Below are 26772 nucleotides of genomic sequence, written 5' to 3'. Positions count from 1 at the left end.
AAAAAAATTGAGAATAAGTAACAGGTGTTTAATCCTAGTTTTAGTTCTGTGATCATACCAAAGTCATATACTATTTTAAGACATAGCTCACTTTTTTAAAGTACATAATATGAATACAGTACTCTAAATGGACACCAATGTTTGAGGTTTATAGTGAGAACTGAAATATTATGATAATATAACTTCTAAAGAAGAGGAGTAAAAACACTCCAGAGACAGGCTTTTTTTTTTTTTCAACATTTATTTATTTTTGGGACACAGAGAGACAGAGCGTGAACAGGGGAGGGGCAGAGAGAGAGGGAGACACAGAATCGGAAACAGGCTCCAGGCTCTGAGCCATCAGCCCAGAGCCCGACGTGGGGCTCGAACTCACGGACCGCGAGATCGTGACCTGGCTGAAGTCGGACGCTTAACCGACTGTGCCACCCAGGCGCCCCGAGACAGGCTTTTTATAAACACTGCAAAGAGAAGAAAACAAAGCGACTTTTAAAAACTGCAAAAGGCAATAATAGTTTGGTTTGATTTAGCCAATGTGCAAAGACCTAAATCAAAAATAAAATAGCATAGATACTTGAAAATTGCAAAAGAGAAAGGAAATTGCATTAAAGGTGCTTTTTAATGAATGAATGACTAGACAGCTTTGGAATATTTTATACTACTTTACTGATGAAGGATTCAATCTCAATGATAATTTTAACAAAGATGGTACCAAATCTGTGTAGATCATTGTACTAAGACATAAGACCATTATAAAAAATGTTGACCCAGTCTTTCTCTAACATTGCTCCACTATAGTAAGGGAGATAAGATACACATACATGAAAAACATATATTTTATTGTGAGCTAAATACAAACATTATTAATGTAGATAGTAGATGTCAAGTTAGCCTAAACGGAATTATAAAACATGTGTTTATAACATATAGTAGCAAAATAGTTCAGGGGTACAATACAAAATGTGGTTTAATAATTAAACAGAACTAAAAATGCTTATAAATATGATATGTTAGAATATGCTGTCTTTTCATATACAAAAGTTTTTGTCTATAATTAGGTTTTTTTTTTTTAATCTTTGATTTCATTAAACAATGCTTATGTCAAATTTTCCATTTTAAAGACTTCCAATGAGGGTGAACAAACAAAAACTGGATAGTGTCTGCACTCTGGGGGAGATATCTTAGTTTGCAAATTGTCAAAAACCTTGCACCCCCTACATGAGCGTGGGTTAATTTAGCTGTTTGTTGCTATGTGAGGTTTTTCTAGGCAATGACACATATGCTCTAATTTATAGTTGGCTGAAATCTGTATTAAAAAAAAAAAACAAAAAACCTGAATCTGACGTATTTTATCAGGAGAATTACATTCTGAAGAGCAAGCATTAAAAATATGTATTCTGATCCATGTGGCAGAGACTATGTTTATTTTTCTAATTTTTCTTTTAAAAATGGAAACAAGATTTTTAAAAATTGGGAAGGAAATAGAAACATACGGGACAGAACAACGGTCAGCTTGTATGTCACTATAATCAACTTCTAACTGCAATCACACTAATTTAAGAATGTCCTTTAAAAGCTTCTATTCAGATGATTTGCTTGCTTAATTTATTGAAGAAACACAATATAACTCTTACCAGAGTGTAGGGCTGTTCTCTGCCTTGATTCGATCAGTTACAAACATCAACTCACTTAATCCTATTTAAAAACAAAAAACCTTATGAGGTAAATTCTATTATTACCATCCAGTTTCAATAGATGAGGAGACAGAGATTAAGACATTTGTCTAATTAAGTAACACAGTAAATGGTAGAGCTGAGGTTTGACCCTAGGCTTTCTGATTCAAGATTTTTGATTACCATGCCATCAATGACACTTTTGTCATTATCAGCTGGGTCAATTTCTCTTGGAGCACTGAGCTGGGAAATTTTGTGTGTGTGTTTGGGCTAATGACTTCACAGGCTTCCTAGGTAATTAGAGCAAGTAGTGTATTTCCTCTTTTGCTTGGTTGCTATGAGTTCAGAAGCAAGCTTTGTATTCAATTGTGGGTTTTTTATAAACAGAATTTCTTGATTATTTTTCTTTCCCCTTTGCTTCTTAGTTTCTTTCATGTTATACGTAGTTTTTTTATGCTATTGTTCTCCGAATTTACAATGAGTTCAAATTCTTTTTGGAAGTATTGGGGCATCAATCACTAATCAACTTCTAACAATAACTACAAATCAGTCTTGAACAGAACTCCTTCATATTATCTAATTTATAAATCAAAGAACTACAGGGGACCAGTCATTGGCCACCATCAGTTATTTAAGATAAGGTGTAGCTAAACTAAACTGAATGATCACCTGAAACCAGTGATCATAACTTCTTTCAATATGTAACAATAAATACACACACACTAATTAAATTTGACCTTTTCAAAGAATTCAATCTTTCCTTTAGTAGCACCAGAAGAACCTTTGGGTCAGCAAGCCCATTTTATGTGGTGAAGGTGAGGATGATGGTGATCTTTGGACTTTATCATCCTGGATAAAATGATACCATGTCCTTTTGCCTTTCATCAAAGGCAGTTAAATGGTAGAAAATGAAAGAGTATGATTTTAGACGACTTGTTTCTATTTAGCTTGAGTTCTACCACTAACTAGCTGGTAACATTGAGAAATCATTTAAATTCTATGGGTTAAATATTATATGATTAAAACAAATCTTCATAACTCAATCCACCTCTCTTTCCAGCTGGACATTTTGATCACTCTTTTGTATTCTTCTTTTTTAAAAATTTTTTAGTGTTTATTTTTGAGACAGAGACAGAGTATGAGCGGGTGAGGGGCAGAGAGAGGGAGACACAGAATCCAAAGCAGGCTCCAGGCTCTGAGCTGTCAGCACAGAGGCTGACATGGGGCTAGAACTGCCGAACTGTGAGATCATAACCTGAGACAAAGTCGGACGCTTAACCGACCGAGCCACCCAGGCACCCCTCTTTTGTGATATTCTTTCATTTCACATACAAAGAAATAATTATCAGGGAAATTAAGTGAACCAATCAGAGGAAAACAGTACAAAGGTCTCCTGACTTCTGGAATTTTATTAAGAAATCAAACATTGTAGGTACATCCCATCTCAACCCAGAGGTTACTGCTATTCTGGGAGTGGTATCTTTCTTATCCATTTTATTGTACTTTTGCTACATATATATGTAAATAAATAATACATAATACTGTTTTAAGTGTTGAATGTAAGAATTCTCTTACTATTGGCTTATTTCACCCAACATAATGTTATTTTATCCATGTTGACATATGTAGTAGTATATAACTGCTATATAGTATTTCAATCAAGTGATAGACCTCAACTTGTTCATCTATTTTCTTGAACAGTGGCTTTCAACCTTTTTTTGGTCATGAAATCCATAGCGAGTAAAAATACATTCTATGTGGTGACCCAGTAGATAGATATGTGTATCTGTGAAATCAAACTTTACCTTTTTATTTATCCCTGTTGTATGTGATGTACTCTATTCCATTCTATTTCATTTTTTTTAATGCTGGTTATGACACACTAAATATATAGCCCTCTATTGGGTTTCAACCTGACATTTGAAAAACACTGTTCTAGGAGAATTATTTTCAAACTGCTACAATACTTCCAATACTCTGATACTCCTCTAGGATGGGGTGGGAAGCTACGGGTAGGAGAGTAAGCGCTGATTAGAATTTTTTCAAGCAAGGAACGATGTAACTAAATAGAAATATGTCAAACCTTTGGATGGTTTAGGCACAGAAAACAATTTTGTGAACCATGGTTTTAGGCAGTGAAGCTGATTTCTTATCATGAGGTAATTCTGAAAAACTGTATAGATTTTTAAATAAATGACTCATTTTAAATTGATGTTGCAAGCTCACTGCTTTAAGGATTCCTAAGAACAGTCTATTTGTAAATTGGAATGAATATTTTTAGAAAGTGAATAAAAGCCACTCCTTTTAACTTATATATTTATTTGTCATGGTGAATGAAGAATGCCCATAACTCAGGGAAATGGCTTTATTTATGTTTCCATAAGCTACATCAATAAGCTTTATGCCTCAGTTGCATTACAGTGTATTATTTGCAGACTTAAATACAAATGACTTCATTGACTTAAAGATCTCCCATGAAGATGTTGTAATGGGGACTTCTATGTTGAATCAAAGTGGGACCATTTCTTTTACAAAAGAAAAATATTTAATTCTAATATGGTTACTTGTTATATTGGTCTTTGAAGGTGTATTTTAGCCTATGGCTGTAACTAGAGACATAAGAATATTTTGGTTTCAGCAAGATTGGCCATTACTATTTGGTTTTTGGCATTATCATCTGACTTAAGTACTCTATTCCTTTTGTCATCAGTTCTCAGTATACAATGTTTGGTAAGATCTAATGACTTTGATGAATAAACCAGTCTTCAGAAGATCCAGAGGTCAGAAGTTGCCTTGTTTCCTTACCCTGATTTTTAAGGAAGTAATGGTGTTGAGTTGGCAGAGAAAACCAAATATGCCAAAACCTTGAAGAAAGAAAGTTCAAAATGTAAGTGCAGGGGAAGCAAGTGTTAGGAGGCTATCATTCCAATTAGGAGCCATTGTATAGCCATGATCTGCAGCAATTTAGGCCTCTTGAATCTTTCACCTTGTGTTACAGTGCTACAATTTCTGGCCACAAAGTAAAGATATAAATAATAATAGGCATATTTAACTTCTGAAGGCATGGCTGTCAATCTGATTCGAGATCACAGGAGCCAAAAAGTTGATAAGGCAATTGAAATGGAATATGGGAGCTCCAAGTAGGCCAACTCATCATGCCACACTCTCAGTTCAACCACACTATTTGCTGTCTCCTCTGATTCAATATAACACTGCTCCTTCCCCTCCCAAACCTTTCTTACCATGGTCCCTGAAACTCCTCTCTTAAGCAAAACAAGCAAGAAATTCCATCCTACATCCTCTCACTAATTTAAAAAATATTTGTTTCCTAAATGAAAGAACTCTCCATTGAGGCCACTACTCCCTTTTAAGCTGGGGTGAACATGTAGTTTAACATGGAAATCAGAACTAAAAGAAAGCACTATTAATAGTTATGTCATTACCACAGGTGCAAATTGGGACTATTATTGACAAAGCAGATGTCAAGGTCACCCCACCTATAGTCCTCTCAAGTCAAGGCCACTGATTTTCCTATAATTCACTTAGCTTAGGGTTAGAAAATAGGATCAGCATCTCCTATACAACCTGAACCATTTTTTTTCAGAATATATGTATTCTGAAATATATATTTTTTCAGTATATACATGTATGTATACATACATACACGTGTGTATATATACATACATATATATATATGTATATGTATGTATAGGTATATATTAGAATATTTATACTTTGTGTAAAACTCCAGTTCCTCTGATGTCCTTCTTCACTGCTACCTCCTCACTATTCTTCCTCCTTGTTCTTATTTATTAGCCTTACAGGGACTAGCTCTCCAAAGACTTAAGCACCTAGTTCAATATCTTCCTCTACTTCCAAGACCCAAGATAACTTCCTGATTATCCTATCCCTTTTCTAATAATCCAGCCCCCAGAAGCCATGACTTCTCAACCTCCATTCTGGATCCTAGTATCTTGTTATTCAACAGAAATATCAAACCTCCGTTCACAGTCCTGTATACTTTTATACCTCTCACTCAGTATTCCCTTTCAGACAAGCTCTTCAACCACAATGGGACTCAAGGTCTCTATATCCCTCTACCTTTTGTATTGGTTGGCACCCTTTCTGTTGGCATCCTTCTCTATGTGGCTGACTCAACAGTCCATTACTTTCTTTCTTTTAATTAAAGTCAACTTTAGTTTAGGGTCTTACAGCTCCCTACTTGTCTAAATTTCTCCACCGGGTCAATCCTGTGGTTCATATTGTCAAAATCATTATACCTGGTCTATGAGCTCACCTATAAGTTATAGCATCAAGTATACGGATGGTTTATTTGTGGTCACAAGCCTCAACTGTTTCCTCTATTCTGCCCATCTATTTTCCACATACTTTTTAGTTACCATCTCTCACATTCTTCATAGCAACCATCTCAAGCTTATTCACTTTTGTTAAACTTTCAATCCAGCCACTATTCCCTTCCTTCTCAGTTAATAACACCTTCTTCCAACCCTACCCAACTTCCTATAATCAACTAACAGACTTATTTGAAAATATTCATCTTTTCTTACTTCTCTTAAGAATAAGGGGTATCTCTTCCCCTATCTGAAGCTAATTATTTCACTTGTGCTCTAGATATTTTTTTTTCCTGTCCCTGAAGGGACCTCACTTTACCAATTTTTTTTCTATCTCCAATCCCTAAATTGCTATTGGCATCTTCTGATCAACATGCTGAAGTCTTAAAACAAACAAACAAAAAACAAAAAACTTCCCTGAACCCCATATCCTCCTCCAGCTACTAGCCTCTGTCTTTCTTTTTAAAGCCAAACTCATTGAAATTATTGCTCTATATTCACAGCCTGTATTTCCTCACTTTATGGTCTTCCCAATGACTCTGATCTGTTTTCTGCTGTCATCACTATAGGCAGAATTTGTTGCTGTTTTTCTCTTCCTTCCATCTTCTTAGATCTCCTGGTTTTCCTGTCAGATCTCTGAATGATCCCATTTAGACAGCTTATCTCAAAAATGCTGTTTGTCCCTCATGAATCTCCTTAAGTGGCCTGGCTTGATTGAGGCTGAATAATTCACAGAAGTTCTAAAACAGGAAAAAGGATGAGACCATGATATTCTTGAGGGTCAGGAGAGAGGTCTGGGCAGATGACAATGGTCATGTGCATGTGAGGAATGGAGTAGCTTACTGAGCTTTACTATCTAGGGTCTTGCCTTTAGCCTTACGTGGTTACAGAAACACAAGTTTATAGATGCACTTAGGACAACTAAAAACATTTAAACTCCTAAGACATGACTATATAAACCCAGAAACATTTATACATAAAGGAAAATAATTTTCAAGCATACTATCTCCACATAGGAAAATGACAAGGAAAGTGCAAACATCACTAAGTTGACAATGTTGGGTTTGGAATTGATCAAAGGGTTCTGTGTATGAAAGACAGTCTAATGGTACCAGGTCTGTAGCCTACAGTGTCATCTTCACATCAAGAATATTCTCAAAGACTTGGGAGAAGGGTACCCCTCTCTCAGATATATTAAGCTCTGAAGAAAGAGGATTCCTATCTGAATATTTAACTAGTCTTCTGTTAAGCATTTATTCTTGAACATAAGTATCGGGAGATGTTCAATTATTTTTAAGAATATATTATGAACATACCAGACCCCTCATTCATTTTATTTTGGGGCTATTTCAAGATGTTTTGGGAAGCTCTTCTGCCTTAAGACAGGTTATTCAAAATGTGCTAAAACAAACTTCCCCCAAAGCCATCAATCAGCTTCCTTCATAAATAGAATCTCTGCTATCAAAGTATTATTTCTTTTTGTTTTTCGTAAAAAACCCTACTGTGAGAGAACAAATACATAACTTCTATACATATGCAAAGGGAGACAGAAGAACCTAATTAAAATAGCATAGTTTCATGTCTCTACTCCAGTATTCAATTTGTAAATTAAAACAGAAAAAAAAATCCTAATCTCACAGGCTTCATTTAATGGATCCTAGCAAAATGCTCAAATTGACCTTTACTATAAACTGAGAGCTGCTCTCCACTAGAAAAAAAAAATCTGTTTCTTGAATTCAAAATGTCATTTAAGAATACCAAAACCAGGGGCGCCTGGGTGGCGCAGTCGGTTAAGCGTCCGACTTCAGCCAGGTCACAATCTCCCGGTCCGTGAGTTCGAGCCCCGCGTCGGGCTCTGGGCTGATGGCTCAGAGCCTGGAGCCTGTTTCCGATTCTGTGTCTCCCTCTCTCTCTCTGCCCCTCCCCCGTTCATGCTCTGTCTCTCTCTGTCCCAAAAATAAGTAACGTTGAAAAAAAAAAATTAAAAAAAAAAAAAAAAAAAGAATACCAAAACCATTTTAAATGACAATATTCACTACACAAAGTCAGTCACTTATTCTTTGCACACATAGGTGAGTTAAGTCTACAAAAGGAAGGAGTTTGATGCTTATGTTTGGGGAAGCAATGAATCAGAAGTGATCACTTTTGAAACAAAAGTGCAAATGTGCTTGGTGATCCAGAATTTAAAGTTAAGATCTTGTCTCTATCTCTTTGTCGCCATTAATTGATACTCAGTTCTTTATGGGGTGATTATCTTTTAATTCACTCTCAGTGGTTCTCTCATGTCATTCACTGGTTCAGAAGAACTCAAGGAAGGTACAGATGAATACCTGATGTTAAAGTATTAGATGTCAAATAGGTTATGTTTCACATAGATAGGCACTGGATTTGGTAGAGTTCTATATTGATAAAACATTCGAATAAACTTCTAAGAATATCGTAGACATTTGGGTTTTCTTCCAAGTGGTTCAATATTAGATAGTAGTTACCTAAAGGGCTGGAGTTAACTGCATCAACAGTTCTGTATGATTGATAAGTATATTTGGCTATTTAGGTGACAGTATATCATGGTGGTTATCACTATTGGCTTTTTAAAACTTAAAACATGTCTTTGAGTCCAGCTCTGACATTGTGGTATCCTGAAAAAGATAGTAATGTATTCATGCTTCAATTTCTGCATGTGAAGAATGGGGCTAACATTATCTCTGTTAAAAATGGCTATGGGGTTAAATTAGATAATGCACATAACATGCTTATCATGATGTTTGGCATAAAGTAAATGCCTATAATGGTAATGATAGTATATAGCTAGTTCCACTGATACTCCAACTTCAAAATATTTTGTTAATGTTTATTTTTAAAGGAGACAGAGAGAGAGAGAGACAGAGCATGAGCAGGGGAGGAGCAGAGAGAAAGGGAGACACAGAATCCAAAGAGGTCTCCAGGCTCCAAGCTGTTACAATAGAGCCTGACATGGGGCTTGAACTCACAAACCATGAGACCATGACCTGAGCTGAGGTTGGACGCTCAACCGACTGAGCCACCCAGGTGCCCTGATACTCCAACTTTGAGATCAGTTATATCATCAATCTAAAGTGTTGTAGATTCTGCATATTAATTTCTCAAAAATGATATATTTCAAAAACATAATCTTCCAATGAAGTATTGCAATGTTCTTACTCTCTGCTAAAAACTATATCTGCAATATAGTTTATAGGACTTTTGATGATATACTTAGTCTACTAAGTGGGACTTTCCCAGGTGCCTAGTACCTCACCATGACGTCAAGTTTTAAATACCTTTTTGAAGCCTAAACATAGCTGTTAAGGGGAGGGATACTGATGGTGTTATTCTCATCTGCATATATCATGTCTTGAGACAGTTCAGAATGCCACACTAACCTCTATATTAAGCTAACCTTTCTCTAAACCACAAGTCATGAGAATTGGGGGAGGTGACATTTGACTTTACTACCTGTAAATGACCTTTCTTTGATTAATTTCCCTCTTCAAAACCACACACTGTCTTTCAGAGTTATCAAGCAGGAAACGGCTCCCCATTTCTATCCCTGTGTGGCTTTTAATTCCCTAAGTTGTCACCATCTGGCTATAAAAGAGGGGGAAGGTTGAATCCCTGGATTCTTTTCTTCACTATCTGTTGGTAATGTGGTCTTCTATTTTCTTCAGTCTACATGGGGTTGTTTAAACATATGATTAGACTTGGCTGTACTGTGAAAGAATTTTGGTTCACAAGGAGCTGAGGCTTCTCACAAAAACTGGACATGTAATTCCAAAGCGTTTCACAGGATTAAAACAAAACAAAATGAAACCAAACAAAACTGGATCATATTCCTATTGGCACTGGTTTAACCATGAAGTATTTCCTTGAGATGTAACCTGTCATCATTCTGCTTTCTTTGACTATGGGTATCTCTAGCAGAATCCAACTCTTGGTATGAAAGGTCTCTAGGCTAATCTGCCCTATTTTCACTTCCCAATTCCAAAGTCAGATGATCTTTTTGGTTTGCCTTCTTATCCCCAGAGAGTGTTTATTATATTATATTTAAATTAGGGGCATCTGGGTGGCTCAGTTGGCTGAGCATCTGACTCTTGGTTTTGGCTCAGGTCATTATCTCCTGGTTCAATTAATCGGTTCAAGCCCTGTGTCTGGCTCTGTGCACTGTGCAGGGAGTGTGGAGCCTGCTTGGGATTCTCTCTCTCTGTTCTTCCCTCACTCAGGTGCTCTCTCTCCCTCTCTCAAAATAAATGAATATGCTTTAAAAATAAATAATTAATACTCACTAGACAATGCATTCTCCTTATTGTTATCCTTTCTATATGTGAGTTGTGTCTTCGGAAAGCTGAATCATTTCTTTCTTCTCTTGTGCTAACACTTTTTTGGAGAGTTCAATAACCTCATTATACTTTTTATGTTCATAAATTTTAAGGTTGTTTTAGAAGAATTTTTTTCCTCCATGCCTTTTACAGTTTTTTTTTAAGCATCAACTATCTACACCTGACCCAGCTCAAAGTTCTTTCATTTTTGCATTAATAGAATTCATTTCCTCAAATACTGAACACATCTGCATTTTAAAGCAACTATGGTATATTCTGACGACATCTTTAAAAATGTACACTTTCATTTTTATTCAGAAGCTTCTCCAGTCCTCACCCCCCTGGCCTTAAGTTTAACTCCCACAATTTATAATTCTCATTTGGGATAGAGACAGCTTATCTTCTGCTCTACATCAAAATGTGCTCTTTAGAAGCAATCTGATATTATTCTATCAAAGTGTGAATTTAAGTCACCCTGTTACCTTTTCTAGGGACAAGGGTATTTGCACAAGAACCTTATCTCTAATTGCAAAGTGACACTCTTAAGAATTGTTAAAAGAAACTATTGTTCAAGGTGGATGGAATGAGAAGACCCTTACCATATAGGACTCACATGCCACCCAGCAGACCCCAGATTATCAATGTGGTCAGGAGGTATTAATATGTCTTACTTATGAACTGGATTTGGTATCTTAGAATGTTTTCTTTGAAATTATGGTTCTATTTCTGACTTGCTTGCTTCTTCATAGTGCCAATCTAGGTCGACAGGAGAATATGAGACCATTGTTCCATATCCCGCTTAAAAGAGAACACCACTTCAAAGAGAACAACAACTGACAAAAATAAAACAAGCAATCAGTTTTAAAACATTTTGCCTGTGTGCTTCTTAATCTTAACTTTTTTCAGGGATTTAAGTTACTTTAAGGAACCTACTTTGGGTGATTATGTTCTGTGTCTAGCACAATGAAGCCATCTAAGTAAAAATAATTAATATATAATTATTTTCCAAAAATTTCTCCTTTATTATTAGGAAAGTATTGCAATGTGTAGACTTGTCCCCTCTTACCCTCTTAAAAACATGGAGTAAATTCCTTGAAAAATGAAAAAAATCATTTTTGTTAAAATTCCTTTAAAGGGTACTAGGGTTTTTAAATCAAACACAGATGAAATAAACCATCCAAAGAAAACAAAATACTTCATAATGCACCTTTTAGCTACACTACCTTTTAAAAATTTCTCTTGCTGGGGCACCTAGGTGGCTCAGTTGGTTAAGCATCCAACTTTAGCTCAGGGCATGATCTCACTGATTAGTGGGTTCAGGTCCCGCATCAGACTCTGTGCTGACAGCTCAGAGCCTAGGGCCTGCTTCGAATTTCGCGTCTCCCTCTATCTCTGCCCTTCCCCCACTTGTGCTTTTTCATTTTCAAAAATGAATAAACATTAACAAAAATTAAAAATTTCTTTTGCTACTTGCATTCAGTGATTATAGAATTAAATGTTGCATTCTTTGATAGTCAACTAGGTTCATGAATTATTAGGCAATAACATGAAATAATTTGTTTTTGAAACAGGGGTCACATAAGTGTATTTTACTCAAAATTATATTTATGTACAATTTTAACCATTCTTCCTTTTTATATTTGTAAAAGTTATATCATCTACGCAGGTGTTCACATTCTTCATGTGGACAGAACCCAGAGCTGACTTGTTAATATTTGTAACATGACTTATGAACCAAGACTTGACCAAAATCTTTATGGAATTAGAATGTATCTTTGTTATCATACCCTTTTTGGCCCTTACAACAGTTTAACACATGAAGCTAAGTGAATATGTGATTAGCTCCATAGTCATCCATTCAGTAAAGGTTTATTGAGTACCAACTCTATGCCAAACACTGTGCTATTTCTGAGAAAACAACTGTTAGAACAGACACAATCTCTGCTCTTAAGAAGAAGACATTCTAGTGGGGGGGGGGATACTTTTTTTTTTTTAAACTCAGCAAATTAAAAATATTTACAGATTGTACAATGAAAGAAATGTGCAAGGAGCTAGGATAAGGGTTAGTGCTGGGAAGGAACAGTTTCTGGTAGGATGGGACACAAAGGATGAGAAAGAAGCATCTATTTGAAAAATGGTGGGTGTGGGTTATGTTTCCTCCCACCTCCTCACTACCTCCCCAAAGTGAAAATTTATATACATACAGTACTGCACTTCCCTAGTGGTATGTTTTTATGCATAGTATAACCCTATATGTACTTTAAAAATGTGTGCAGTGTAGTTACAGCAAAGGATGGAAATAAATACATCCTCTAGCCACTATATAAATACTGCAGAGAAAAACAGTCAGCAAAGTGAATTACTACAGTTTTTACAAAGGTTCCTTTCTATAAGTACATTTGTGTCTCAGAGCCAGGACTGTTCAACTGCAGAAGGTGAAATAGAAACCTTAGTCTTAGTATGTAAACATAACTCACTTTTTTGGGGGTGAGTTGGACACACCATAATCTGCAAACAAGAAAGAAACATGTTAAAAACAGGTAAAAATTTCCCCCAAACGGTCTAAGTGGCTATAAGATCTTTGCCATTCTAAAATTTGGGAGCTATTGCTCCCTGCCCAAATCCCCCATTCTTGGGGAGACAGGGCCACCAAATGTAAAGAGCCTGAATGCTTAGCCACTAGAGGGAGAGAGTGTGCCTCTGGTGATTCTGGAGCCAATGAAAGCAACTCTTGAAAAGGATAGGCTTTCAAGGGAGCTAAATTAAGCTCTTATCAGCCAGGGGTAAGGACTATTTCCACTGTGGTAGCTTTGGGAAATTTGAGGATACTTTCTTAAAACTTCACAATGGATCCTCTTCTACTAGTAATTAAATTGGTTAAGCTATCCAGATAGTTCATCTTAATTTTGAATATGTTTTAGTTCAGCTTTTCCAAGGACCTCCATAACTTTGCAGATAAATACAGTCTTAATTTTTAGGAAGGACTTGTGACAATTCAGGGAAGTTATATTACCCTTTATATGTTGGGAATTTATATATTATGAACAACATGTCAATTTTCCAAGATAATTTAGGATTAAAATCTTTGTTCTCTACTGGGATGATTAGAATGATTTGTGGGGTTCTATGTTCACAGCTTTCCCAAATATGACTTCAGGAAAATGACTTTTATTTAGATAACAGGTTTAAAAAAAAACAAAAAACACCTGCCTTACCAATATAGAAGTCACAGGAACTGCAAGTTGTTGCTGACCTGAGCCCAAATAATTTGTTCTCCAATGAAAAATCGGTTAATCTTTGTTGCACTACGGCAGCAACTGCCAATTTTCATAATTAAAAACGAGCCTGTTGGTACAATTGTTTTTAAAAAATACAATGCATACACTCTGAAGTAATTAACAATACAACTTAAATACAGCTATTACCCAAGTCCTATGGTATCTGTTATTTGGTGTTTATTAATGTGAATGAATTTCTTCCCTGAAATCTAAAGACACAATTCAAAATTTTATAGACATACAGACTAGTGCTTAAGATATAGTTGATGATTTTATTTTCAATGTAGCATTTCGCTTTCCTCAGCAGGAAAGAAGAAGAAGAAGAAGAAAAAAAAAAAACAACCCAACAACTCAGCAACTATTTTTGGGATTCTTGAAAGGAGTAGGAGTATGATGCCTCCTCCTAACTGTTTCAGCATTGATTTTCTTCACAATCTGTGATACGGTTTCTCAGAAATGCTGTTTGGCAGTCCTGATAATTTCATGTGTTTTCAAACTTAAGCCACCCAGACTACACAGTTCAGTATTTTCAGCTCCTTTCATTTTCCTTTTCCCTTTAATTATAGAAGTCTCTATTCCCTCTTTTTTGCAAATGTGGTCAAGTAAGATGCTAAATGCTACTATTTGTAGAAGAAATATGCATTTGCTTTTTCCATGACGGTCCAGACATTCTTCCCAAATAAAAAAGCTGTGCTGTACCTGATGATATTGACGGCCAACACGTCACTGGGACCAACTTTTTGGACCCTCACCCGTTCCTTTGACTTTGGTGAATGCGGCACAAGCCCTGGGCAGTAAAAAGCAAGTAAACACTCTAATTTTAAAATTGCACTGTAAAGCACTTTCAAAATAGTTGAGCTTCATCTCAGACCTGAATTCACTTCTCAAATCCGTTCTCGAGGACCCCTCTATCCTGATTCGTGTCCTGGTCTACCCGGAGCCGTTTTCTGAAATTGTACCGCATAGTTTATTGCGAAGCCTGAGTGGGTGGGTCCACGCGCACACCCGACTCCGGCCAGGACGCCGATGCCTGAGCTCCGCGTCGGGCGCCTGGATCTTCGTTCCGCTCCCTCGGCCCGGCCTCGTCACAAATCCCAGTTTGAAAGAAAACTTCAAGCGGCCGAAATGAACCTCCCCTCACCGCTCCAATTCTTCCTTCCCAGCCGGCTGCAAACGTGAGATTTATTATGGCCTGGGGTGGAGGGAGCGACCTGGGGTCGCCGTGGCACTCTCGGAAGCGGGTTACCTGGTCCCGCTTTGGGGGCGGGGTTCGCCATCTGGGGGCCGCAGGGCCGGGGGCGACGCGGCCGGGCGCGCGGGTGGGCGCGAGGGAGTGCGCGCGTCGCGGAGCCGCCGGGCAGCACTTGTCCTGTAATCGATTGCCGAGCGCGCCGAGCGGCCCAGAGCGCAGACACGCGCACACGCGCCCTCGCCAGCCCGCGCGCACACGCACACACACACATACATACACACAAACACACACATACACACACAGACGCACCCGCACCGGCGCCCAGGCCCCGCACACACGCATACACACGCGCGCGCGCGCACGCACGTCCGCCTGCCCGCGCCCCGGGCCCCGCCGCCAGCCGCCGCCAGCCCGCCCTCCGCCCGCGGGCGTCTGCGCGAGCCCGGCCGGCGGGGGAGATGTGCTCGGGCTCCGGCGGATCGGTTTCTCGGGGTTTGACCAGCTGTCCCGGGCTAACCCTGCTCCTCGCTGAAGATGGAGGAAGTAAAAACAGGATTACCCTTAGCTACAGATCCACTGCCTTAGTTTCCACCACCAACTGCAGTGCACAAACACACGTTAGGCACAGGAAAGAAAGAAAGAGAGAGGATACACTAACAGTAAACACAAACAAAAGGGTGATGGGATTATTTTACTGCATGCACTGCTGAGGTAAATCTCCGCTTGGCTTTTGCGTGGTGAAGAACAGCTCTTGTTTTATTTGTCTTCTGATTCATAGATTATATATAAATATGTGTATCTGATTTGCAGGGGGGGGAGTGCTTTCAAAGTTAAGTGTAATTATATAGCGTCTCGTTTTGCACTGTGATGTGATCAAATGACTTGTTGCTGTTAACCAGTAATAATGATAATATAGATATTTTTCTCTGGGCGGGATGGATTGTGGTTATGATTAGGATAATGATTTCTGTAAAGGGACGCTCAGGGAATCGGGTTGAAGATGATGTCTTCTGCCTTAATTTATCGTCCCCTTCTTGTAATCTGTTTCGGGGATGTTAATCGATTAATCAGTTCTCATCTCTGTAGCTGTCATGGATTTTGACTTGTTTTGCTTTGTTTTAACTTGAATTCCAAGAAAGATTGAGTAGCCTGGAATAAATTGCAGCTGTCCTGATAGAAGGTAATATCCAGATCCTGTTGGAATTTTTTAAAAAGCAAAAAACCTGCTATGACACATGTGAAAAGGCAGCAGTTAAATCACTTTGACAGGTTCTAGTATGGGCGAAAGAGATGGAATTAAGATTTAATTTTTTTTTCTTTTTCTTTCTTTCTTTTTTTTTTCCTTTTTTTTTTTTTTTTTTCTTTTTGCCAAGGGCGAAAAACAGTCCTGTGAAGTTGGCCTAGGTTCCTTGCTGGGTTCGGCCTGACTGTCCCTCCCCTCTTACTCCCCCCCCCCCAACCTTTTCTTTCAGTTTTCTTGTCTTAGCTTTTGGTCGATTCTTAAGGAACCGGTGGATCAAGTTTTTTCTCTTCTTGTTAATCGCATTGCTGGAGCACTGACTGACCTCTCTCTCTCTTTCTCTCTCTCTCTCCCTCTTTTTTTTCTCCTCTTTCCTGAAAGTACGTGGTGCCATTCCTGAGTGACTTTTCCTACTAGACCATCCCAAAGGGACGAGGGGGAGGGGTAGAAGGAGGAGGAGGACGAGGAGGAGGAGGAGGAGGAGGAGGAGGAGGAGGAGGAGGAGAGGGGGGTGTTCCTTCTCTCTCATTTCTTGGTTTTGTTTATCAGCCGATCTGTTTGCAGGATTTGGGCTCGGAATGACCCACCTGTAAAGTGCTTTTCCTTCCTCCTCGCCTTGAACTCTGCAGGGGGCTTGGCTTGGAGGGGGCCAGGGAGGGAAAGAGAGAGGGGGAAACACAAAAACTTCTTTCTTTCTTTCTCCGTTTATCTTCAGCCCGACATTGTCACCTCCTCTTTGAGGGGTTAGAAGAAGCTGAGATCTCCCGACAGAGCTGGAAATGGTGATGAATCTTTTTTAATCAAAGGACAATTTCTTTTGTATGTACATTTCGTTTCTCTTTCTCCTTTTCTTTTTCTTTCTCTCCTCTGAGGGTTAATAACCATTTCATTGATGGGGCAGACTTCTTTCGCTTCTCTCTGACGTTTCTTTCTTTTTAATATGTGTGTGTTAAATGTGTACATTTTTAAAGAGATAAACTCATTTGTAAAATATCCGAAGAAACTGCTCCCCTTTTAAACTTTACGGATGCCTTTCTTGAAAACCTTATGTAATCATAATTTGAAAGAATTTGATAACAGTACAGCAGGTTGAAATTTAAGTGCTATGTAGTGACTGAGTTGGGAATTTGATCTGACTATTCCATAAAGAAAGAAAGAAAAGTTTTTTTTTTGGGGGGGGGAGTGGGGAGGGTGGTGGTGAAGAAGGGGAGGGGAGGGAGAAGGGAAGTGGTTTTGGAGACAAGAAGTGAAGCTGCCTGTTTTCCAGTAAGTAATGGAGAAATTCCAGGAGCCAGGGCTAAATATACTTGGCGATCAATACAGAAATGGCTCATTGTGAATAATTTAGCTGCTGGTGCAGAGAGAGTTTTGAAACTAAAGGCAAAAAGGACCAGGGCCAAAGGAAAAAAAAATAAGTAAAAATCTCCTCAGGACATGTCAATTCTTTAAACTTTTTCCTTCAAAGAATACAGTTAGCTTATCGATCTTTTCATTATGTGAAATCAAAGCTAGGGGGTGTCATCTCATACAATTTACTTTTGTTTCTGAGAATTAACTTCTTGTTTTGTGTCATTGGTGCATGGAAATAATTCCCCAAACTTTAAAAAAGTGATTCCCTTCCTGAGAGCAAAAAGTTTATGAAATTTTCAAAATCAGAATCTATTAAGTTGTCTTGGCATTTGTATCCAACCATGGTCTGGCAGGAAATTAAGGTTACATTGAACAGGTGCTTCCACAGAACTTAGTGTAGGCTAAAATGTCAATACAAGTCTGGGAGTAAGGTAACTGCTGCAGAAACCTTCCAGACACACTTGGGCACTAAATTTTTGTTTTGTTTTGTTTTGTTATGTTTGTTTGTCCTCCCTCCTCCCTATTAGAACATGATGAACCAACTTGCAACAATTGTGAATAGAGCTATCTGTATACCAGGGAAGTCCTCAAACTGCAGTGTGATTATGGGAAGTAGTGACTGGTAAAATACTTCTATCCCAGTTAAAGCTGGCACATTTGAGGTGTACCCTCTTCTTTCTTTAAGTAAATTCTGATTAAGAGAGTCATTCCTTTCTTGCTACAGCCCATCTCACAGCACACTTATCTTTCCTATCCTATCTCCAGCAGGAATCAGATCATTTGCAGAAAGAGTTCACTGACTTGCAAATGAGCACATACAGTACACTGTAGTATGTTTCTTGGGCACAGGTTGCAGCAGCACCAACATGGGCTAATTGCTTGGAGCTTCAAATAAGTTAAGCATTTAATGGCAGATACTGAAAGGGATCATTGTGTAAAGGGTATAATCTTTTGTATTGCAGCACTGCACTTTGACTATGGAAACAGAGGCTATTGATGGCTATATAACGTGTAAGTATTCATTTTCATTAATTTGTTATTGGTAATAAAGTTACGTTTGTGTTTCTTGTATTTTATTTTCTGAACTATTGTTTGTCAGGAATTCTATATTCTTATTTTCTATCTGTTCACAATTTCACCTTTAAATGAGTTGGAGACAATAACAGCACAGAAGCAAAACGAAGGAAATACAGAAATACACTTTATTCATGACAACATTTTAATCAGCAGTTAGTAGCTTAGCAGATCAACACTTTTCTACTGGGGTTTTTCATTTACTTTAAGTTTAGAATGTCGGGTTACATATATGTCTACTAATATGGCATGTGCTAAATATTTACTACTTTGTAACCTAATTTTTCACACACATAATGTGAAAGCTCCTTAAGTTGACCTTTTTTTTAGGAAACTTTCCTTTTAAACATCAAACTCTCTGATAGCATTTTGGAAAAATGCTCATTATAAATGCTCTATGCTTAATGGTTAAATTAGGTGTTCAAAGAAAATTTAGTTTTTCAACTGAAAAATACTTTAGAAATTGACTATTCCACTTGCTCGTGTTTTACAGTTAAGAATACTGTGATAATCAGATTTTGTAGTTTTTTTATTGTGGGCTGGTCATGGCTTTTCCTTATTTCGTTCATTTGCTACATATTTCTAAATTATATTTCCTTATAGTTTCTTTTAAGGCCGAAATGGATTACATTAAAATTTCAAAGCTGTGCATGCCTCTGCATGTATGAAGCAAAGTTGGTGATTAGATTTTATGTGACAATGAACAGAGACCAAAAGATTTTATTTTGTGAAAGCAGGTGACAATGAGCTTTCACCTGAAAGGGAGCACTCCACTATGGCAATTGACCTCACCTCAAGCACACCCAATGGACAGCACGCCTCACCAAGTCACATGACAAGCAGTAAGTCTTCATTTTATGATTTTTTTTTTCCTATTTCTCTAGCGACACACTTGAATTTGTTAGGTCTTTGGGGTCCTCTCACATTGTGGTGTAGCTGCTGCTATAGATTTTGCTAAAGAAAGAACAACACAGATTTATTCCTGTCCATTCTAGTATCATAAAATATGAGCCTGCTTACTAGTCTGACCTATCCCAAGGTGGCATTTGGGAGCTGGTGCTTACCTGTATCAGGTAAGAAATGTTAGACTTTGCTGGTTATTGCTTTGACTTGCCAGGTTTGTGACTAGATTTGTTGTTGTTGTTGGATAAAAGAATATGGAAACAAGTCGCTTCCAAAGGACTCTTCACAGTAGAAAAATGAAATGATTTTACCATTGCCTTGGTGTAAAGCTAATCCATCAGTGGTAGAATCGCAATGTTACTTTTTTTTTTTTTTTTTTAATATGTGAAAGTTTCTCCTCTAAAGCATTGGAAGTGAAGTGTAATGGAAAATTTATGGATCTGATTTAAATCCATTTCTCCAACAAAATGAAAGCGTTTTGTTTTAGACTATCCAGGTATCCAGGGAAGAACTGTGAACGTTAGGAAGGATGTTTTGAACTTGCAGGAATAGACCGTTTGGGCCACTGTTTTTGATAGAGTCATTCATTGATGTAGTAAACATTGTTTTTGTGTAATAAAAGAGCAACTTGTATGCTGTCCGTGACAGAAGACAAAATACTTCATTAAGAATATGGCTTGTTTTCTCTTAATTATAATGTTTTATCAGTTTAGTTATTAGGTGCAAATGCTCTATTACTCCTTAAACGTAATTTGAAATCTTATGTTTCCCTTATACTTTTGTATGTGTTATATTCTTGTGTAGAAAGGACATCTGGCTTATATGTAAATATAACTTAATTTGAAAGTTTTCTGTTTGGGTGATGTGTGAAGGAAAGGACATTTTTTCCCTTTTTTTTTTTAAAAAACAAAGATTTAATAACTGAAGGAAACTGAATCAGCTACTAAATTATGAATATATTTTCAAGTTAATTCTGATTATCCAGAGAGAACGAATTTTCCTTTCCAGTTTCCTCTTATAGTTCTCAAAACTTGAGGTTATTATAAAACTACTGGTTTTGTAAATAGTAAAGACTTCTGAATTATAAGCAAAAGTATATAGAGTGCTGTTGAATACATTTTGCAGTTCATTAACTTCAAGTGATATTAGTTATTGGCTTAAAATTTTGATTGAACTATGTGAATTTACTTACATAAAAGTTATCTTTTTATTACTGGGAAGCATTTCCCAGAATATTTCGTTCTGGAAGCAGTCTTTGAAATTCGTTTATCACGTAGAAAGAAAAACTAATAGTGAGTGAGTGAATGTATGTTAAATTATAGTGTTAATCTTTTGTAATGCATCTTGTAGCACTTATTTATTTTTTGGCTAGTTGGCTATAATCTAACAAAAGTTGTACTACTATTACAGTGTAGGTAATACAATTTTTATATTTTAACATTTAATGTTATTAGTTCCTTGGTAGAATAGATTTTTATTTCTCTGATAATTTTTGTTTCATTTCCTAAAGAGTAAAGATAGATACAAAAATTTCTGTTAGCTTAATATTTAGCTGTCAGCTTTAGAAACTTTAGAAACTTTGAATAATCATAGACTCTTAGCTGTCATCCCCTGGCCACCACTAGGATATCAGCAGGAAAATACTTGTTAATTGGCTGCTTTATTTGTGAATTTGATTCTGGTTTTACAAGTACTCTTCAAAAAAGCAGTTCATCCGTTTATTTTAAGTAAACATCGCAGAGTGTGGGTATCATCAGTTTGAACAAATAAGAACTATGCTTTTAACATTTGAGCTTTTCTCACCCAACAACAGTAAAATTATGTGGTAAAGAGTCCCCCCCCCCAAACTTACTAGCCTGTGGCAATCCCGTGTTAATACAATCTTTGGCTAAGCTGCACATGTTTTCGTGTTGTTTTCCAAAGAGTTGCAGGTTAAATATTTGGCTCTCACTTCAGAGCTGTGTGTTGCATCCTTTATGTAGCCTCTATTTACAGTATCTAGGTTACCCACTTAGGTGTTAGATGGAGAAGATACCCATTTTTCCTTTCTGTTAGATCCAGGAGAATATCAGCATTTTAGATTGCCAAGGCAAATAGTGGTGAAGAGGGACTCTTGTCTGTTACTTAGAACAAGAGACCTAAAATCGGTCACTCAGATGTTTTTCTGTGATTTGGAATAGTTTTTGTGTGTTTGGGGCCTGTCAGATCACTTGTGTCTGAGATGACCAGTTTTCCTGAATCCTTTTAAATGCAATTGTTGAACTTTATCAAATAAGAATAGCTTATTTATTTTCTGTAATTTTTTTTTTTATGTTTTCAAATATACTTACTGAAGGGCTGTTGCATCCAAAAACAATTGCGATTTTGATTGAAAGTGTTCAAGCCCCAAGTAATGGGACTACCTTTGTGACAGAATAAGATAACCTTCAGTAGCAGCAAGGAGAGGACAGGACTATATGTGTAAGAGGAAGAAAGTTATTTTAAAGCAGCTTAGAAAAAAAAATTAAAAGAATTAAAACCTTTGATTTTTTAAAAAAAAATAAAATAACATTCTGGCAATAAAGTATCAATAACCAGTGATAGCCCATTTACTTTGGTATTAGGAAAGTGATCAGTTTTAGCACAAAGTACTGATCCTTTATTTAGGTTATTTGATGACCGTTCTAAGATGAAGGGTGTCTGTACAACTTGCTACCAGTTTTTGTATAAAAAATAATGACAGCAGCTATCATTATTTGACAGTGCTAGAAACGAGCATCGGCAACTTGGGGGAAAACTAAAAATGTTATGATGTCTGACAGTTTGGGGTTTTAAAATTTAGCACGTAAGATAATCTTAAAAATTGAGAGGCGATATGGATCTTACCATTTCACAGTAGCTACTTCCTATGTTTTAGAATGAATTTTCTTAGAGAATTTTAGACTTTTTTTTCTGGAATAAGGTCTCTTTGATAAAGAAGATGGGCATTGTTGCCTGAGATCATTAGTGTGCATATTGAGTCTGCTGACAATCTTCAGTGTCAGGGATGACAGTATATGCCTTGATGGCTACTGGAAATACACAGTGTTAAGTGATTTTAAAAATAGAATCTGAAAGTTAAGAATGTGCAACAGACAACTCAGATAGAACAATATAAAAATAATCCATATTGTATTTTGGCCTTTGTGATTCCTTCTGTTTCTGGGTTAGCTCCTCTCCAGTTCTTGCATAGTTGCTTCCATATCGGTTTCAAACTATTCTATCTATACGTGCTGCCGACTATTTAAAACAAAATTTAAGGTTCAAAAATTTGTAACCTTACACGTTTTATCTTCTACTTTTATAATGCCAATAAGTAAATTTCCCTTGGAGGTAGTTAATGGTATGAAAATACATTGTGACACAGATTTTGTTTCTATTGCTTTAAAACTTTCTATGTGGATCACCTTTGCCGTCAATACTATTTACCAGTCAGTTTGATGGCCAGGTGGCATGTGTGGAATTGGAAGAAGTAGTAATTCTAGTTTTACAAGACTCTGACCAATAATCAGGTCAGGGAATCTAGTTTATTCTTTTCAGAGTGCTTCACATTCATTTTTTTTTCTTAGCTAGTTTCCATTTTTAGAGCCTAGTGAAGCAGAAGTGTATTATGATTTCCATTTTTCTTATGTAGAAATGGAGGTCTGAAGAAATCAGTTGGCCTTTTAGGTCCCTTAACAGAAGGATGGAGTTGTCAGGATTGGGACATAAAACTGTGATTTTACCTTGTGGGTTAGTTACATCACTTAACTGATATCTCTTTATAACGTTATTATCTCAGGGTGCCTGCCATGTCCAATACTGATTCATGTTTTGGTGACAAAACTGTATTATAGAAGTAGAGGAAGGTTATTATGAAGGTGGAGTGATATCAGATGCTCTCATGCACTTTTAAAAATACTGTTTATATTATGGGACTGACCAGCTTTCTGAATTGTCTTCTGTGGCTTCGTTTGGTAGTCACTCTTGGTTGGATTTCCATGGGATATACACCCTAATATAACACCAGACGGGCTTGATGTAAGAACTCACTCTGTGCTGAATTATTGTACTTAGATGCGTATATGTGTGTGTGTGTGTGTGTGTGTGTGTGTGTATATATATATATATATATATATATATATATATATATATATATCCATCCAGCATACATTTAGTTTTTTACTAGTCTGGAAATGAAGAGAAAAGTGTGATTTTATTTCCTTTTTTAAAAAAAAGTTTAAGGGCACCTGGGTGGCTCAGTCGGTTGAGCATCTGACTTTGGCTCAGGTCATGATCTCATGGTTTGTGAATTCAAGCCCCGCATCAGGCTCTGTGCTGCCAGCTCAGAGCCTGGAGCCTGCTTCAGATTCTGTGTCTCCCTCTCTCTCTGCCCCTGTCCTGCTCACACTCTGTGTCTGTCTCTTAAGAAGTGAATAAACATTAAAAAAAATATATATATACATTAAAAAAATAAAAAAAAATATTTATTTTGAGAGAGAGAGCAGGGGAGGGGCAGAAAGAGAGGAAAGAATCTCAAGGAGGCTCCTCACTGTCAGCACAGAACCCAGTGAGGGGCTGCATCTTATGAACCCTGAGATCATGAGCTGAACTGAAATCAAGAGTAGGACTCTTAACCGACTGAGCTACCCAGGCACCCCAAGTTTGATTTTATTTCTTTACACCTATCAGAGGTAAGTATCATGGTTATAAACTAAACCAAAAGGAAAAAAAGAAACTATAGGAAGTATGTATGTGTAGGGAATTAACAGTAAAAATGCTGTATATTTTTATTTGCCCCTCATTTCCCCCTCCTGGCATTTTTAGACTGCTTCAATATAAGCATAAAAGTCTGTCTTCAACAAACAAATCAACTTATTATACAAGTATTATTCTTATTGCCTCTGTCTTTTTCCAAATCTGTCTTCCCTACTGGAAGTACGTTTTGTTTTTTTTTTAATGTAACATGATTTATTAGGTTCTTTTGGGAGTCTTCCTTCAAGCTGTAATGAATTGAGATTTCTGGGTCCCATGCTCTTTTCTCCTAACTTTAAATATTGATATATTTTGATCTTATGATGTTCTGAACAATCAATAGCAGGGGGACAGTCATCAACTTAGGTGGAATGTGTTGGGTTTTTTCTTTGATTTTTTTTTCCCTTTATATCTGTTTGGATCAAATATATTTATGGACCTGGTAGTATTTTCCTTTTGGAATTAATCAAGACTCAGAATATCTATGCTTTGAAATAGGTAAGAAGTATTTGGGAACTATATATCCCTTATGATAAATGTTTACACTGGAGTGAGGAAGGGACGGAGAGCATAATTTATTGAGTATATATAGGATGCCCAACACTATGCTAGATACGTCCATATTATTTCACTTAGTCTCCATAACAGCTCTGTGAGGGAAGTAATTCTTCCACTTTATAATACAGAAAACTGAGACACAGAAGCAATAGATTGTAAGTGTTTAAAAATACACGCTTTGGAGTTATACATGCCTGTGTTAGAATTCCCACTTGCTGTGTGACCTTAGATATGTTACTTCATGTCTCTGAGCTTCAGTTTCCTTATCTGTAGAATAGGGATAAGCCATACCTACTTCAGTGGACTGCTGTGAGGTTTAAATGAAGTAATACGTACAAAATACTTGCACAGTTGCTGGTGTATGCTTAGATGCAATAAATAATCACTGCTGCTATCACTCAGAAGAGTCTTTGCTTTATCATCGATCAGTGACTCATAATAAAAAGAGTTTGTTTTCAAATCCATTTCTGTTTGAAATTCAGATCATTTGCTCTTTCCTTTTTATTATGTACATCCATGGAACAGAGACAGAGGTTTCTAAGAATTCAGGGTAAAAATTGAAGAAAAGCATTTCTATTATTTAAAGCATGTGTGAAGATTTTGGTTAACAAAGAAGTAGAATTTGTGTGTTGGAAATTCTTTTTATTGGGTTTCAGTGTTCCTGGCTATAGTTTTATGTTTTTGGTTATATGTAATGAAAATCATTGCTTACCTTTGGTGCTTCAAGATACCAGTCATTAAGAATGGAAAAAGAAAAAGTTCATTTGATAGAGAAACCTATCTATATCTATAATCAATTCTTTCTTAGAAGGTCTGCATCTAGGGGTACCTGGCTGGCTCATTCGTTTGAACATGCAATTTTGGATTGGGTCATCATCTCACAGTTCATGAATTCGAGCCCTGCATTGGACTCTGTGCTGAGACTGCAGAGCCTAGAGCCTGTTTTGGGTTCTGTGTCTCCCTCTCTCTCTCTGCCCCTCCTCTGCTCATGCTCTGTTTCTCTTTCTCTCAAAAAAGAAATAAATATTTAAAAAAATTAAAGAAGATCTGCATCTAAAATTTCACCTCCTTTGATGCTTCTGGTGGTACCATAAATTCTTATTTGGTGGTACCTAATCACATTGCAGGCCTGATTGTTGCTAATTGTGCGTTTGGGGATAATAGTTACTTGTTTCACTTTTGAAGTAAGCTTAAAACGTATGATTATCAGTTCTAGGCATTTGCTATGTTGCTGTATTATTCTAATTGATTAATTCAGCAAGTTTATAAGCTACCTTTTATGCATCAGGCACTGCAAGGCAAATCCGGAGGTGAATAGTACACTGTTCTCCAGGAGCTCACATTCTAGTTTGAAAGACGGGTAAGCAGGGCATTATACTGTGGTATGCTCAGTATTCTGATTGTTATGTGGAATGAAAGGTGGTACTAGTTGAGAAAGTCTTCCTAGAGAAAAAGGCCGCTTGAGCTGAGACTTATCAAAGGAAGAGGATTTAGGAGAGAAGTGGAAGGCTTTTTCAGTAAATGAAGTATCCACCGTGAGAGCTGAGAAATAGCATGGCATGTTCTGGAAAATAAAAGCAGGTTAGTATTTCTAGAGTGTGAGGTTGGTGCCCAGGATTTGAGGCCACAGATGACTCTGCACAATTAATCAGGCAAGATGAAGGAATATCTTGTATAAGAGAAATTTTGGATTTCATTTTCAAGGGAGCCAAGGCTTTTAACAAAGCAGATGACTTCTGTCTTTTGATTGACATGGATCACACTGGCTGTACTGTGGGGAAAAAAAGATTGTGGATGAGGACCTGTCTAGATCAGGGGTATTTTTAACAGCTATTGCAATGGTTGAGTGAGAAGTTGTGAGCGCTGGTGATAGTGGGGACAAAAAGGAAGAAAAGGATTTGGGAAATATTTCATAGCTTAAAGTGGATTGGACTTGGATAGTAGGATTAAGGAGAGAAGGAAGTTCACGATGGTGACTCCTAGATTATTGGATAAATGGTAGTAGGTTCCATTAAGGAGGATAGGAAATGTTGGAGAGGTTTCCAGGAAAAGATTTAGTTTAGTTTAAT

At 37.1% G+C, this 26772-nt stretch overlaps 1 protein-coding gene and 1 long non-coding RNA gene across 15 annotated transcripts in view; one reads left to right on the top strand and one right to left on the bottom strand.

Annotated features, from left to right (window-relative positions):
- Nucleotides 1-425: 425 nt before the first annotated feature.
- On the bottom strand, nucleotides 426-14362 carry LOC109502845. The gene is made up of 3 exons (XR_002161719.3): nucleotides 12834-14362; nucleotides 1632-1692; nucleotides 426-458 (listed from the first exon to the last, which is right to left on the bottom strand). It is a non-coding gene; the product is annotated as an uncharacterized LOC109502845 (long non-coding RNA).
- Nucleotides 14363-14386: 24 nt separating this feature from the next.
- Nucleotides 14387-26772, top strand: part of IKZF2 (IKAROS family zinc finger 2) — a 164454-nt gene continuing 152068 nt past the window's right edge. The window contains exons 1-4 of one of the 14 annotated variants that reach the window (XM_019838617.3): nucleotides 14387-14809; nucleotides 16782-16848; nucleotides 18379-18427; nucleotides 19225-19332. In XM_019838617.3, coding sequence (XP_019694176.1) covers nucleotides 16846-16848; nucleotides 18379-18427; nucleotides 19225-19332 — 160 coding nt within the window. In that variant the 5' untranslated portion in view covers nucleotides 14387-14809; nucleotides 16782-16845. The other 13 variants (XM_019838620.3, XM_019838625.3, XM_019838616.3 and 10 more) reach the window with 13 other exon arrangements.

Source organism: Felis catus, chromosome C1, assembly GCF_018350175.1.
Source record: "Felis catus isolate Fca126 chromosome C1, F.catus_Fca126_mat1.0, whole genome shotgun sequence".
Classification (NCBI taxonomy): domain Eukaryota; kingdom Metazoa; phylum Chordata; class Mammalia; order Carnivora; family Felidae; genus Felis; species Felis catus.
The sequence above is the reverse complement of the archived record's forward strand: the minus strand, read 5'-3'. Positions and strand labels throughout refer to the sequence as shown.